At 44.9% G+C, this 15532-nt stretch overlaps 1 protein-coding gene across 5 annotated transcripts in view; it reads left to right on the forward strand.

Annotated features, from left to right (window-relative positions):
• The window catches only part of LOC147747710 (coagulation factor XIII B chain-like), a 706417-nt gene that overhangs the window by 674492 nt on the left and 16393 nt on the right, over positions 1 to 15532 (forward strand). For all 5 annotated transcript variants that reach the window (XM_086954968.1, XM_086954960.1, XM_086954975.1 and 2 more), the window contains one exon: positions 3147 to 3343. In XM_086954968.1, coding sequence (XP_086811094.1) covers positions 3147 to 3343 — 197 coding nt within the window. The remainder of the gene's footprint in view (positions 1 to 3146; positions 3344 to 15532) is intronic.

The following is a 15532-nucleotide window of genomic DNA, read 5'->3' on the forward strand; positions in this document are numbered from 1 at the left end:
CAGGTAAGGTGCCCAAATTTTAGGCTGGGAGCGAAAGAGGTCACTTGGGAGCTTGTCAAGGCCCGGGGCTTTGTTTGGGAGCAATCTTTGAATAGCAGATTCCACTTCTTTGAGAGAAATGCTCTCAAGGCTTTCAGTAGGAATCATCTCCCGACCATCCAGCAAGCCCGACCGGTATCCCGAGCCCGAGGCCCCCACCAGTCTATACTCGTGGGGGGGGGGGGTCTAGGGCCGGTGAAATCCGGGGGGCCGTGTCTGCTTCTGGCATCCTGTCCCGACGTTGGGACTCTTGGGCACCAAACTCGGGGGTTGCGTAAAGTGCCATGAAGTGAGCCTCCCACACTGAGAGTGCGATGTTCGGTAGTACAGCCTCTCCTCCTTCCTTCACTCCAGAAGAGACTATGGCCCAAAATGTCTTAGCATCCTTTAAGAGAAGCGCATGTCTCAGGTCTTCCCACTTTATTTCCTCCCACTCACTCTTACCCCTGGTGAGTTCCTTCTTATACTTCAATCTAGATGCCCGGATTTTTACAGTGTCTTTGGACCCTCAACACCAGGCTCGATCAGCTGGAATCCCACGTATCAGATGCCGACGACAACCAAGGAGTTGAAATTGAACAACTCCTGTGAATGAATAAAGTACTGGCGCTTATAAAGGCAAAAAATGAAGACCTTGAAGCCTGGTCGAGGCGTAACAACATTTGCATCGTGGGGGTGCTGGAGACCACTGTGATCTCTAAAATGGAAGCCTTTGTTGAAACCTTGCTAAAAGATCTCTTTGAGTGGAACTGTCACCAGTGTTCATCGTTGAAAGGGACCACAGGCCACTCGGCCCCTGGCATGCACCTGGAACCCGCTCCTCGACCTATCGCTGCTCATCTGTTAAACTACAAAGAACGTAACACGATCCTCATGCTAGCTTGAGAAAAGGGCCAAATCCAAACCCTGGGCAGCAACATATCCTTCTATCCTGATTGCACCACAGGGGTGCGGGCTGTCCGCCGGGACTTCCTACCAGCTAAATGACTGCTGCAACAGGCGCATGAGCAATACAGACCATTATACCTGGTGAAACTCAAGGTCACACGAGATGGCAAGGTACATTATTTCACGGATGCAAGACAAGCACTCAAGTTTACCAAACAAAAGACCAAAGCAGCCTGGCCTCCAACAAACTCGCCTCTCTCCTCAGTAGAGGCACAATTAAGTAACAATGACTAATTACCAGTTATTTCCCATGTCTTACTATGTTGTATGCATCTGGTTCTTAATGGAGGTAGGCTTGTCTCCAAACAAGCTAGGCTTATCTTGATGAATGATGCAACTCCAGGGCAATTTCACTGGTTCCTATTTAGCCATGCCTACTTGCATGTGTATGTTTTCTTTAAAGTATCCGTTGTTGTCTAGGAGACCCTGGCAGTTCTCAACACTCGGCCACCCAGCCTTATTGCCAGGTAGTCAGCTCAGAGTATCCACTTCCGCTAGGGATCACTCCCAGTTATAAATGTTAAGAGGAAGGGATTCCCAACCTAATTGGGGGGGTTGTTGTGGGTGGAGGTTGGGACAGGGTGTGTTTAGTCATTGATGAGGTTCAAGGGGAAGGAGGGAATCCAGTGAAATTAAAAAGTTGTTGGCCAAAATGCATGCACAAACACTATAATACATGACACTTTTATGTATTCGGCACTAGCACAGCACATCCACAAAACATAGTGCAAGTCACCCAAAACAAGCCCATTTCTCCTCATGACAGTCCCAAATAAGATGTCCACGGTTAATCTAACTACATGTAACATACTCAGACTCAATGATGGCAGGAAGATCCAACTAGTACATGCCTACGATACGAGGGTATCCTTAGCATTTGCGAACCAATCCCCAGCTTAGCCAAAGACTGAGGAACTTTGTGTGTTAAGCAGTCAGAACAGAATTGTATTTTGTCTCTGATTGTCGTATTTTATTATTTGTGATTGAAGGTTAAGAGGGATGTAGTGAACTATCTGACCACTGCATTAATATGCTGCGAGATGCAACCTGTGGGCCAGGCTCGGCCCAGCAGTAATAAATAAAGGTGTGCGAGCTGTTCATGGTCAGTGCACGTACCATGCCACGCGTGCTGTGTCAATATTGATGTGTGTGTTTGTATACTCTTGGTAGGCCCACGACCACCCCAACCAGCCAAGGGTGTCGCCCCTCTACAACTATGTCCTGGACAAGAAACTGATATCAAACTGCACAGATTCCTAATATCATAGTCTGGCAACTTCCAATCCAGCATCTCATTCTCCAGGCCCAAAAATGTAAAAATATCAAAACACTAGCTGGTCCCTGTCTGTTGGCCCTGATTTGAGGAACTCAAGATGATCTCATTGAGTCCTCATAAGCCAACAGATGTCAATCATGTCCAGGTTCACTCACTTCTATACTCTAAACAAAAAGTCACTTAAAGTGGGGGTGCTCTACCTTCATGCCTTTAATTGGCAAATAATAGTCAAGTAAAATGGAATAAATTATACAGTCAACAGTATACTGAATACCACACCTGCTTTTATTTCACAAACAAACAAATATAAACTTGATCAAATAATTGGAGGTTAATCCTGAAGTACTATGGTATTTGCCAGCCCAATATTGACACACATGAATGACAGGCATCGCTAGAGGAAATTCTTTAACAAGGTCCATTCAGACAGGGCTGCCGCTAATGGAAGCTTCCAAAGGATACTCTTGAAGCATAAGAAAATTAATTCAAAGATTGCAGCTGCTAATTTGTTTACGTTCACATCAGCCATCCTTAAGTTGATTCTTTTAACACTTACAAAATTCACTGAAAGATGGCTGCCACGTGTGCATGTATATGTACGTAGTCCATGTGTAGGTAAAAAAAGCACGCATTGGCACAGACAATAGGTTTCACTGGAGGGACCAAAAGGCTTTGCAGAAGTTGTTAAAATCAGCAATCTTGAACTTTGCACTCAAATGCTACATTTTATTTTTTATCAAAGGCCATTTTCAACTACCTCTTATTGAGGGTCAACTTTAATGGGAAGTAAGCAGCCCTAAAAATTAAAAACTTGAAATGTATTATGCGTTTGTATATGATTATTTTGTTATATTTTATCAAAGATGGTTCCTCAATTTTTCAGGATCATGCCTATTGAAACTCGAAGAAATTGAACAAAACAACATAAAGCTACTTCCAGCCTTTACACACCTACTGTATGCAACTGATAATCAAACTATTGAATTTACTTGTAAAGAAGGATACATAAAGCACACAAGCTCAAGTGACATGTCTCAAGTATGTGAAGGCGGAATCATTGCATACCCCACCTGTATCAAGGTAAGTACAGGTTGTAAAAAAAAAAACACAAATGACGATTGTTAAGCTCAACTTGGTGTAACAGAAAAGAAAGTAATGACATGGTATTAATAGGAGATCATTTAAGGAGTGGAGTTTTATAACAATGCTAACGTCATATGAACAGAATGCTTCCATTGTAAGAGTGGCTTCTTCCATGTTGGAAGTATAAATTGCAGCATCGTTTGCATAAGAAGTAGGGTTGACTTGACAAACTACGGGGCACATTAGGATGTCCGCCCGCCATCCCGGCGCAAAAAGGGACCGCCCGCCATAAGGACGGGGGTCCCGTGGGGGACATTAGGATGCGCCCGCCACAGTGGCGGGCGCATTCCGCATGTTTAGCATTGCGGCAGGTGGTGCTGAAAGCACCGCCTACCGCAATGCTAAAAATGCACATCATGCAGTTTAATGCACAATGTGACAAGCACCGCGCGGTGCCTGCCACGTTGTATATTGAAATGCAGGGGGGTACCATAGGTACCCCCCCATGTCCACCTCCACCCCCTAGAATACCTGGGGGCCCGCAACGGGCCCCACAAGTGATTTCCGCCTGCTTTTCCGTTGCGGAAAGGCATGTCCCCGCTATTATGCTAATATGGATGGCGGCGTCTCCCAGCCACCGCCACCATGTTAGCATCTTTTCTGCCCGGTCGACTCTTTGACCGGGCGGAAAACCGGCGGATGGTCTTTCCGTCTGCCGGGCTCCCCCCCACCATGGTAATGTGGCGGGGGAGAATTCAGTGCGGGCGGATCGCCACCGCCATATGGGCGGTGGCGATCCGCCCGCAATCATAATGGACCCCTAAGTATCTAAATGGTGTTATTGTCTGAGCTATTTTCCTCTCTAATGCAGGTCCTAATTTGAACCGGTGGTTTACGGTGCTAGTCATGGCAATTAAACGTCAACAACAACATTTTAAGACAGTCTGCCACATGGTTGCACTCTTTGTAACATTTAGAGATGAGAGTAACACCTGCTGTTTATTAATTCAATATATATTTAAAATGACTAATTCCTGTTGCCCAACTAATTCTTATTGCGTTGAGGGCCTGAAATAGTCTGAAATGTCACACTTGTAGAGAAGTGTGAGGATTAGTAGCTGTGTTGATAATGTCATTGGCAGCTCTGTTAGGGTCAGTGGTTGGTACAAGCAGCAGTTGCCTCCTAACGAGGGCCCTGGCACGTATTTGCTTACAAATTAAGCACTGCATTAATGAATCCATTCAGAGAACATGTAATATAGAAAACAATGGCCATCCCTGATGTGTAGGTCACTGTATTTGTATATTCAATATTAATCTCCCATTGAAAATGGGAGGCCTTATATCTGAGTAGACTGTTTCACTCCAGATTACAAAAGCTGGTCCAATGTTCATCCTGTAAATCACCTCCCACTATAACAAAAATGACACTCAATGGGACAATTTTCGGCACCTATTTTTGTCTTTCCCTACTACAAATCCATATTCCTTTAGCCAGACTTTCTAGTCTCTTATTTAGAATTCTTGATAACATTTTAAAATCTGAATTTAACAATGATAGCGATAGATAAGAAAGGAAGTCTGTCACATCTTTATCATTAATCAGAAAGATAGAGGTTGTGGCTTTCCTCCTTAATTCTTGGTGGCTCTCCTATATTCAGAAGATTTTGTCTTGGTTTTGGGCCCTGGCAAAATTGTATTTTAACTAGAGTCATTTTGTATGATTTCCAACATGTTATTTTACAATTGTTGCATAAAATGCCCGAGATTCCGTCAAGATGTAACATTCTTAACACAAGAACATGGGAAAAACGTGAACAAGCTGAACGCATGGGGCTGCTGTGCATGTAATTCGTGATATAGCACAATTATTTTGGTGTCTCCCCTGGCCATAAAGCGGGCAGGATGACATATTTCATGTTAAAAAACTATGCAAAAGAGCCAGATTGGAATTTTGCATCATAATGCATAATTCTTTTTGGAATTTCTTGACATTTCAGCAAAGGAAATTACACAAAATTCATCCAGGTCTAATTTGCTTCATAAAAAAATTATGTATTTCTTGTGCAAGAATTGTGTAAAGTTCAGCCAGGATGCAATGCATACCCTAGGACTTTCCAGGAGTCTAGTCTTCTTTAGAATAGTTTGCCCACTCTAATCTAATATCAACTATTACCAATTCAGAGTGTGCTGCAGTTAATTGTGGTATACAGAATGTATCTAGCTAGTTATTGGTAGAACCCCTTTCAGAGGGCCACAAGACATTCAGGGGCTACTGGCCCAAGTCTGTGGGTTTAGGCCTTTTACTCCCGATGACCCAGGGCGTGGCCTACTATGGATTCTGAGCAACTGAGCCAACTACCCCCTTCTGCACTTGAATCTCAGTAGTAAGCGTGGTCAAGAGGTCAAAGGCTTCTAAGGGTGGGAAGGGAGTAGTGGACACAGATTAGTGAACATGGGCTCAGAGCTCAAAAGGAGTGCAGCAGTGTCAGAGCTCTATGGGCCTTACCTTACGCTTGTGGAGCATGCCTGCAGAGACAATATGAACAAACTCCACCCTTACCTCCCTCTGTTAATAACAACCATGAAGACCAGGGTTAAGGTTGGGGGCCGGGAGCGGGAATCCTAGATGGTGTAGTACGTATAACAAGAAGGACAGAGATTAGAACCTACTCTGGTTGAGGCAACAAAGTGCACCCCTTCCCAACCCTGGGTAATGGATATATACCTGGGTATGAACAATCCACTGGCATCAAGAGGATGGTACCCAATGAACAATTATATATGAAGACACCAGGATCCCACCCAGGACACAGACCTATGGCGACAAAATATAGCATCAGAAAGCCTATTTCCTTAGTTCACGTACAGACACACATTCACACAGGAAAGAAAAGGAGGTACAGAGAAATATGTGTAATCACCTTGGAATGTGGTCCATGTCAACCGCCAGTTTGTCCTCAAGGATTATTCAGTAAATGCTTCACTAAAATGAGGATGTCATGGTAAGCACACCTACGCGCAGAACCAAGGTTAGGGATGTGGCATAATCAGCGCTGAAACTATATATATGAACAAGGTGGTCCATGCATGAAGAAACCAGATACAGAGAAATAAGATGCAGTGAAAAAGCTGCCAGAAGTACTTAATCCAAAATTAATGAATATGCAAGCGCTTTAGTGCGTGCATTACCATCAGCTCAAACAGCGCCCATGTGGTTCACCGCCACACTAAGCGCTGCTTCTGCTGCTGCCATTTGTTTTAACTGCCAAATGTAAGTGCTCCTGCGCACGTGAAAGCCGGTGCTCATAGCGCTCCAATATACATTGATAATTAGTCAGCATCCAGCAATTCTCGCTAGTACTCTCGAAAAAAAAAACAGGCGATCCAGCGAGCCGCACTATACAATCCAAGGGATCAGAGCGTAATGCTCTGAAACGCACTGGTCTCGTCTGAACTTGTGAACATGGACTCAATATGAGGCAGCGCCAGGTTGAACGCTACGGGTTTAAATGCTCTCTTACCCAAATGTTCAACCCGAGCTGAGGCTCCGTCAAGTAGTTACCGCTGGAGAAATCTGGAATGCTGACTTCCATCCATGATATGCTACAGAGATCCGCAGCACCCATGACTAAAACGGGTTCAACGAAACAGCACATTTACTCATGTGTTTCCCGAACCCCAGGTAGGTTCCTGGCCCCTGAACCATGACAAGCAGGACTAAATAATTGTCTAGCCAAATCCAGTGGCGGCTCCTCTGCTAAGGCGGAGGAGCGTCGCCGCACTACTTTAAAGTAGTGACACTAAGGGAAAAATAAAATTATAATAACTCCAGGTTTTTCCTTGTTGCGGCATCTTTCCTGGCACGGCTGCTCTGAAAGAGCAGGGGAGGAGAGGAGTGGTTTGCAGTCCCTAAAGTTTACATAAATGTTTGGCCGGACCTGTGGGGCTGGCCAAACATTCACGCGCACTTTGCATGTTCTCCATGTAGGCTGCATTACGGTTTGCATGGAGAACATGTCCAGCCTCCAACTCTCTTGCCGAGCGCTGATCCACGGCGCCCAGACCAATCACAATGCTGCATTGCTGCTTTGTGATTGGCTATCTGAAAGCTGGGAGCCGGGCGCACCCTGATTTCTGTCCTGGAGGCGAGGAAGTGGACCGAGATAAGGCAGCAGTGTTGGCGAATGGCAGTGGCGGCGAGTGGCAGTGGCAGACAGGTACATTTGTGTTTTTTTATTTCATTCCCTCCCCTCACCCCGCGACCATCTCCCATCACTTCATATTCCAGCCGCCACTGCCAAATACTCACTTTTAGAACAAAAGGGAAGTATTTTATTTCTACCACCTAGTGCACAAAGGAAGAAAACGACATATACACACAATTAACCAGTCTTACCCTGAGGTTAGCAATTGTGACTCACGAGTCCACTACCACTTTGAATTAAATTCAATAGTGTTCCAATGACGCATCCAGATCCCCCGGGGCTGTCAGGCCTTTTTTTTTCTGCACTGGAAGAAGGAAAGCATTAAGAAGTCCTGGATTCCTGGAGCACCTCCTGTCGAAGTCAGGTCAGTTGGCCTCACATTAACACAGCACCAGCAGGTGCAGACTCCATCACTGTCGAGCTTCTGCAGTGATCTGAATTTTCCTGCAGGGTAAGTGTTCAGATGCTCCTGATGAGGGGATTGATTATGCCAATCCTGTTCTTGGTCCCACACTTGTGTGATGATGCTCCCATGGTATCCTCACTCGTCCAACGGAGTCGTACCAGTTGTAGTCCTTGTTGCTTCCGATGACCCACGGGTCACCATTGCTCTTTCTCCATGGTCTTAGGCACTGTCAACACAGCACAGTTATTCATGGCAGCCCCTCCTGGTATACAGGGTTGTACAGTGCTATCACACAAGGCTTTGGCCCTTACCGCATGGCCGCCTTTACCAAAGCTATCTTAAAGGTGGCCCTCTCCTGGCATATGGGGGTCACCGACTCAGTCCTATACTGATTGGTGCAGAAACTGTTTCTTCACATCTCACACAGAGAGTCCACTCAACAGGGCTTCCCACTGGACATTGCTCCCTCTAACGCTCGTCTCTTCCTCACAGGGCATACAGGCTCCAGGGCAGGGAGTCTTAGATTCCCTGGGTGATGTCTCCTCACCCAACAGGGAGACTAGCAGGCCTTGGCCCCCAGTCTTGGTCACAGGTAGAAGTCTTGCTGAGCATTCACTCCTCACAAAGCCTGTGTGGCTTCTTGGGAGATAACAGTTTTTGTGGCCCGAAACAGCTATTCCTATGATCAATTTCCAGGCACCAAATGTGATTTTGGGTCTGAGTCTTTGAAGTACATGCTCCTCTGCACCCTTTCCTGTTTGAGAAGCAGTCTTTTTGCAGCAGGGGTTGTTTTTGAAGCTGAGAGCCCCTCAACACAGCCATAGGAGTGACGGGAGTTCCCACTTGGATGTCAACCACAGTGATATGTGCATCAAAAGGTTACCCATGGCTCCCATTTCTACTCTTTATGTTCCTCTTGTCAGCTACATCTCCTTCCTGAGATGTGCAGAAGCTCCTTTCTTGTGACCTTCCACTGAATCAAAAAGCACCATTTAAAGTGCACAGGGGAGGCATGGTTTTCACCTTCCCAGGGTATATCCCACCCAAGGTACAGGAAGGCAGCAATCCCCAAAATCTGTCTGAGGAGATCTCTCTACTTCCACTCCATTATTCACCACAAAGGCCTCGGTTTCCCAAAATGAAACCCAGTGCCATCCATGTATTGTAACTGGCACACATACACCCAGTGCATGTATACAGCATACACGCAATGTACATTCTGTATACTCCATGTACTGTACCATTCAGAGGCGCACATACATACATTTGCATTCAACATGGGTGCTCTGCCCAGTGCCTGCTTGTCAAGGCCAGTGTGCCCTGTGAGAACAGAGCAAAGTAAAGTGGGGAGCCCTGTCAGGTGGACTCCCTGTGAGAGTGTGAGGAAATGGACAATGCTCTGATCAGGTCTTTGACCCTTATTCAGGACAGTCATTGACCCCCATATGCCAGGAGAGGGCTGCTATGAGGATAGCCAAGGTAAAGACTATCGTGCCATAAGGGCCAAAGCCTTGTGCAGTAGAGGTGGGGTGACCTGGTATGCAGGAGGGTTTGCAGTGATGAAAGACAGCTGTCTAGTAAGGGCCAATGTGTTGGGCAGTAGCGGTGCGGTGACCTTGTATGCCAAGAGGGTCTTCCATGGTAAAGACTGCTGTGGAGTAAGTGCCAAAGTCTTTGCAGTAGCAGTGTGGCAACCCCTTTTACCAGGAAGGCTACCCTGAATAATTGTGCCATATTTACTGGTCGTCTTGGATTCCCTGGGTGATGTCCCCTCAACGAGCAGGAAGACTAGCAGGCCTTGGACCCCAGTCCTAGTCACAGACAGATGTTTTGCAGAGCATCACCTTCTCACTGAGCCCATCTGGCTGCTTGGCAGATGATACTTTTTCAGGTCTGGCGCTGGCAGCTTGCCGGCGCCATCCTAAAATAAAACAGGAGTGGGGCAGAGGGTAGAAGGTTAGCTTCAACAGGAAGCACTAATAGATAAAATGAAGCAGGTGCTCGAGCACCTGCTTTATTTTATCTATTAGTGCTTCCAGATGAAGCTAACTTAGTAACTGTTTTAGGATGGCGCTGGCAGCTTGCCGGCGCCATCCTAAAATAGTTACAAGCTTGAAGCTTGAACTTTTGCCCCCAGATCAGTTCGCTCGCGGATTTGCGGATTTTCGGCAAATTCGCGGGAGTTCGCGGATTGCGAATTTGCCGAAAATCCGCAAAATCCACGAGCGGAACGGATTTTACGCTCACACTTAGTTGGACCCCACTAAGGCAACAGCCACAATCCTTGTCAGGGTGAACTCCAAAAGTCACTAAATTAATCTCTGCTTAACCCTCTGGTAGCTTGGCACAAAGCAGTCAGGCTTAACTTAGAGGCAATATGTAAAGCATTTATGCAGCACACAAACAGTAATAAAGTAACAACACAACAGAAGAAAAATCCCAAACCAATTTAAAAATATAGTGTAATCATCTATACTACTATTATAAAGAGAAAAAAAAAAACCTTTGAGCCAGGTAAACTCAAAAAGTACTGCACCAATCACTACACCCAATACACCATTTGAAAGGGGAGATGTAGCAGAAGGACATAGGCTACAGATGTGGACACCATATACATTAAAAAAGCAAAAATGCCAAAAGTGGGAAAGTAGTCCCTTGTAGGCGTTAGCGTGGGCGTGTCAAAGAAAAGATGTGAGCGTCTAGAGGGGCGTGTCAAACAAAAGATGTGGGCGTTTACAGGGGCATGGCCCAAAGTACAAACAATAAACATATGCCAAACGATTTCACTGATTTCACTGTGCAAGGCACACACTTCACCACACACTTCAATGTGCATAGCGCAAATGCGATTTCAATGATTTTACTGTGCAAGGCACACACTTAACTGTGCATGCCGCGCATTTGCAAAGGGCCGCCTATCATTCGCCTCGACATTCGCGCATTCGTCAGCGTTACCCTTCAAACATTCACGCCTTCATGGGATGACATACAAAAAGGGGCGCACCTTCCATAATAATACAGTGCCACAGGGGGCAGGCTTACAAAAAGGGCCGCCTATCATTCGCGTTGCTTCGCACAGCCCACCAATCACGACACACAATGATTAACACACACACGAGTTGCGATACAAAAATATAACAAATGTTTAACCATTTGACAAACGACAACGTTGTCACAGGGGGAGGAACGTAAACAAATAGGAGCCCATTTCTTAGACAAGAAAGCCAATCGACGGAACATGAACAAGACTTTACTCACAAGGCTCCGAATAATTACGTATGCTGCGGACAAAATTTAAAACAACTTACACAAACACTTCCGAATTTCAAACACTCTGCGTTATCAGTGGAACACTGCCAGTACTTGCGCCGATAAAAACAAAAAAAAGACATTAGTAAAGGGATCGAAAATGTAAACAAGAAAAGACCCTTTCACAAACAAGCAATTTCAGGCAAAAACATCTGAGCGACCACTGTAACACTTGCTGCACTTGCGGCGCAAATTACAACATTTGGGAAACAACAACATTCGCACACAGGGGGAACACTCTCAACAAGGACAGCAAAACAAAATTAGGTGTGGCTCAATGAAAACCTGCGGATGAATTAAACACACATTACTACGCAAACAAAAAGTAATGCCAAAACTGAACATCGGCCATCCCCGGACAACGTCGGGACGGGCTGCTAGTTAATAAAAGTAAATGATACCAGAACGAGAAACCTTCAATCAGTAGAACCGGAGATATTGAATTTGAAAGTTTGAAGTTAAAATAGCACCAAGAAGCAGAAAGTGCCAACTGCGGTTATCTGGTTACACTGACAGGGTCGGCTGTAGGGCAGTGTGATCGTTGCAATCGCACTGGGCGCTGACTTGGGGTGGGGGCGTCATTTTTGCAAGTATCTTATCATTTTAGAAGCACCTGCTGCAGCCTTCCTGGCCTCGATCAATTTTCAGGCATCAATTAAAATGTTAAGATAATTCCTGTGATTAATCGTCTTCATGGAAAGAGAGCAGAAATTTGTCTGGTGGAAGTTTTGATTCCTCATTAGGTAGTGCAGTGGTTTAAAATGCCTACTGCTAAGAATGTGTACCATGCAGATAACAAAGTGCATATCATGTAAATAGGTAAGTGGATTACTGCTTTTGGAAGAGAGCTTATTTTGTTACTTGTAGTTTATAAGTCAAAATCCTAATATAGAACATTGAGCTATTAAGTGTCATCAAAGAGCTGCATGCAAACTGCAAGGTATATGTTAGAGCTGTATGTTTTTTTGCCCAGTCTTTCATCATCCTAATCTTGTGAAAACTGTTCATTTGGGTAGAAATAATTCTTATTATGAAAGAGAATTCCTAACAATGATGTTACATTTTAAATTCTGAATTTGTGCTTTTCCAGAATAAGGACTCTTAAACTGTATTGCCTCCCAGTTTCTGTGACATCTCACTCCTACACTACACCTTGTAGTCCTGTCTGATGTAACATTTCCCATATACTGATTTACACACGCATGATTGATTGTCTCTTTGTAATGTGTGTGTGATGTAATGTGCTCCTACACCTCACACTGGTATGAGTGGTGCTATAAAACTAAATGAATCTGAGAGACAATGATTATGGAGATTTGAGGGGCAATTTTATAGGGTGCTAGTGAGGGAATCCGTGGCTGAGGTGGTCATTGGTGGGGCGCCAACAGACATTGTAACACAGGCCGCCACCAGTGCTAAAGCCGGCCCTACACACTGGACCGGGACAAAGTCACGAGTTCAGGCTGACCATGGTGGAGCATGGGCAGGGTACTTAAATGAATCTGGTCCACTGGGAGTTGCTGATAATCAAAAAGAACGGACACTAGTATCTGCAAAAACCATTAGTTTTTATCGAAAACCCTCATAGTCATCCTGGAGTTATTATAGCGGTATATCTTTTCATCCGCCCCATCAGGAGTCTTGGCATCGTCATAGGGTCAACGATTGACGTGCAGTATGCCTGCCTCACCCGAGGCTACTTCTGGTGTATGCAGAAGTGTCCAGAAATGAAAAAAGAGTATCTAAAATATAATGACTTAGTCGGAAGAACTTGGTTTTTAATCTAAAAAATTGACTAGTCACTAATATTTAAAAGAAATTGGGATATTGAGGTAGTTGAGTTACTAAACTACCATATCGTTCTTGAAAAAAGTCGACATGTTTCAGCTCATGGGGCCCACAGAGGGTCAGGAGAGCTTTCGTCAGGACATGAACAAAAACACACAAACAAAAATATATGTATGACTCATACACCCTTTGTGTGTATGGTGAAAATAACACAATGGAATTTCCAAGCTGGTGTTTTCTGAAGTTAGGTATCCAACAGGGAATCAGAGTCGCATCTGGATTTTCTCCATGCGGCATCAACCTGTGAGCCTTGTGCTGACTCTGCCCCCGGGAGTTGCACCTTAGTTTCCTTGATGTTGACATGTGAGGTCCTGTGTTGGTCTAAGCTGTTCTGAGTTGGTTTGGTTGAAGCCGCCAATCGGAAACTGCAAGTAGCTGCAATGCCCGGTCCTGCATCAAACTGTGCTGCCTCCAATGAAGCTGCTTATCAGGAGCTGCAAGGTGCTGGGATGCACAATCCTCAGTCAGGCTGTAACATGCTGCGTCCATTCCAATGACCCACCGACCAGGAGCTGCAACGTGCTGTGATGCACAGTCCTGTGTCAGGTTGCATCGCACTGCGTCAATTCCATTGAAACCTTCAGTTGCACCAGGAGGAGTACACTCACACTCCAGCCAATGTCCAAGACCTGGATCCTCTTGGGGATCAGGATTCACTCCAGCAAAGGCCATCAGCAGGGCTCAAACAGGTCCAGTTGCAGGTCAAGGCAGGTCCAGATTCAGCAGGTCCTCTAGGTAGATGCAGGGAATCCTCTGAAGCTTCTTGTGGCCCTGAACCTCACTCAGGAGGTCCACCAACTGACCCTTGGAGTCACTCTGGGTAGCCTGGGATGAAGACAAGCAGATTCTTCAACATCAAGGCAGCCCTTCAAGCAGCAGGGCAGTTCTCCTTCTGTAACTTCCATAGTCCCAGGAGTGTTCTGATGAGTGGCTCTAAAGGTCCAACCTTGATGTATTGTGTCCTGTCCTACCCTCACATCAGGTTCTGGAAAGTTTTTCCCCATCCCCTGTCAAGGCTCCGAACTGTATTAGAGTAACAAAAGGCAGAGCAAGCCTGGTGTCGAGTTCATTGCGGTAGGGTTGTATGGCCCGGTTGGAGGGGGGGGGGATTCGACAGACAACCACAAGGGAAAATTAAATAAATAATTAATATTCCTTTGTGATCGTCTGTCGAAATACTCCCCATCCGGCCCCACCGCCCCCACCACTCTACCTGCAAGAGCTGTAGCTAACTAAAATTCAACTTTACCTTTAAGAAGGATTTTAAGTGATAGTTTATTTGAGTGTAAACAGCATATACATATATCTACTACCCATCTACAGTTAGCACTTATTAAATGTAATATGGTAACTCAGTGTTCGGCACTGGGACATAGGCCTTCAAGGAAAATTAGTTTGAGTCTTTTGCTACCAGGATATGTCAAACTTAAGCACACATGTCCTACTTTTTATATACTGTGCACCCTGCACTTATGAGCTTTCAGTGCATCCGATAAGTATTGACAAACATTGGTAAAGCCAATAGTTCTTAGTTATACTAGAGCTACTGGCTTTGTCAATGCTAATGTCTTTTAGCTAAGAGCACACAATTTAGGTGTATACGTACGCTTTTGGTATACTTTCAGAAGTGACTCTTCGATATAAAACCTGTCTGGTAGGTGAGACCTGTAAAGGATATTGCCACACCCATTGAAAACAAGCAATACAATAGGGGTGAAGAAGTGGGTCAAGCAACACAACAGCAGGTGAGTCAAGCTACACAACACAGTATAGGGTGCATGGCAGTAGGGGAGAAGAACATCAAGTAAAATAATGGTGGGGACAAGACAAGCAACACAACTTGGGAGGGGGTGGAGGGCACTTGAGATCTTAACCTCTGACCAGTTGAGCCCAAAATATAATTGCTATATAAATCATACAACACACTTCATAAAATATAAAAAGTTTTTGCAAACTTCAAAAAAAGTCTTTGTGTTTACCATGTTTAACGTATGATTTACATGCCTAGACATGTGCGGATTTTACAGGAATTAAAAAAAAAATTAGCAGGCATGAAATAATGCAGAGACAAAATTTAGACTCAATTTAGATACTATGATAAAATAGGGTCACAGGAAGTTTAAATGCTTTGCACATTAATACTACCATTGCTAAAAGTCATTGTCATTTATATGGAGTTTGGGAATTAAAAAAGAGGCATTTCTCTCTAAGCTTGCCACTGATTTACTATAAACACTTCTAAAGGGCTTGATTTAGATCTTGGTGGATGGGTTACTCTGTCACAAAGGTGATGGATATTCCATCCGCTGAAATATAATTGCATAGGAGATAATGGGATTTAAAGTTCGGCGGACTGGATATCTATCAACGTTGTGACAGAGTACCTCGTCCACCAAGATCTAAATAAGGTCTTAA

This window comes from Lissotriton vulgaris, chromosome 1_1 (assembly GCF_964263255.1).
Source record: "Lissotriton vulgaris chromosome 1_1, aLisVul1.2, whole genome shotgun sequence".
In the NCBI taxonomy this organism is placed as follows: domain Eukaryota; kingdom Metazoa; phylum Chordata; class Amphibia; order Caudata; family Salamandridae; genus Lissotriton; species Lissotriton vulgaris.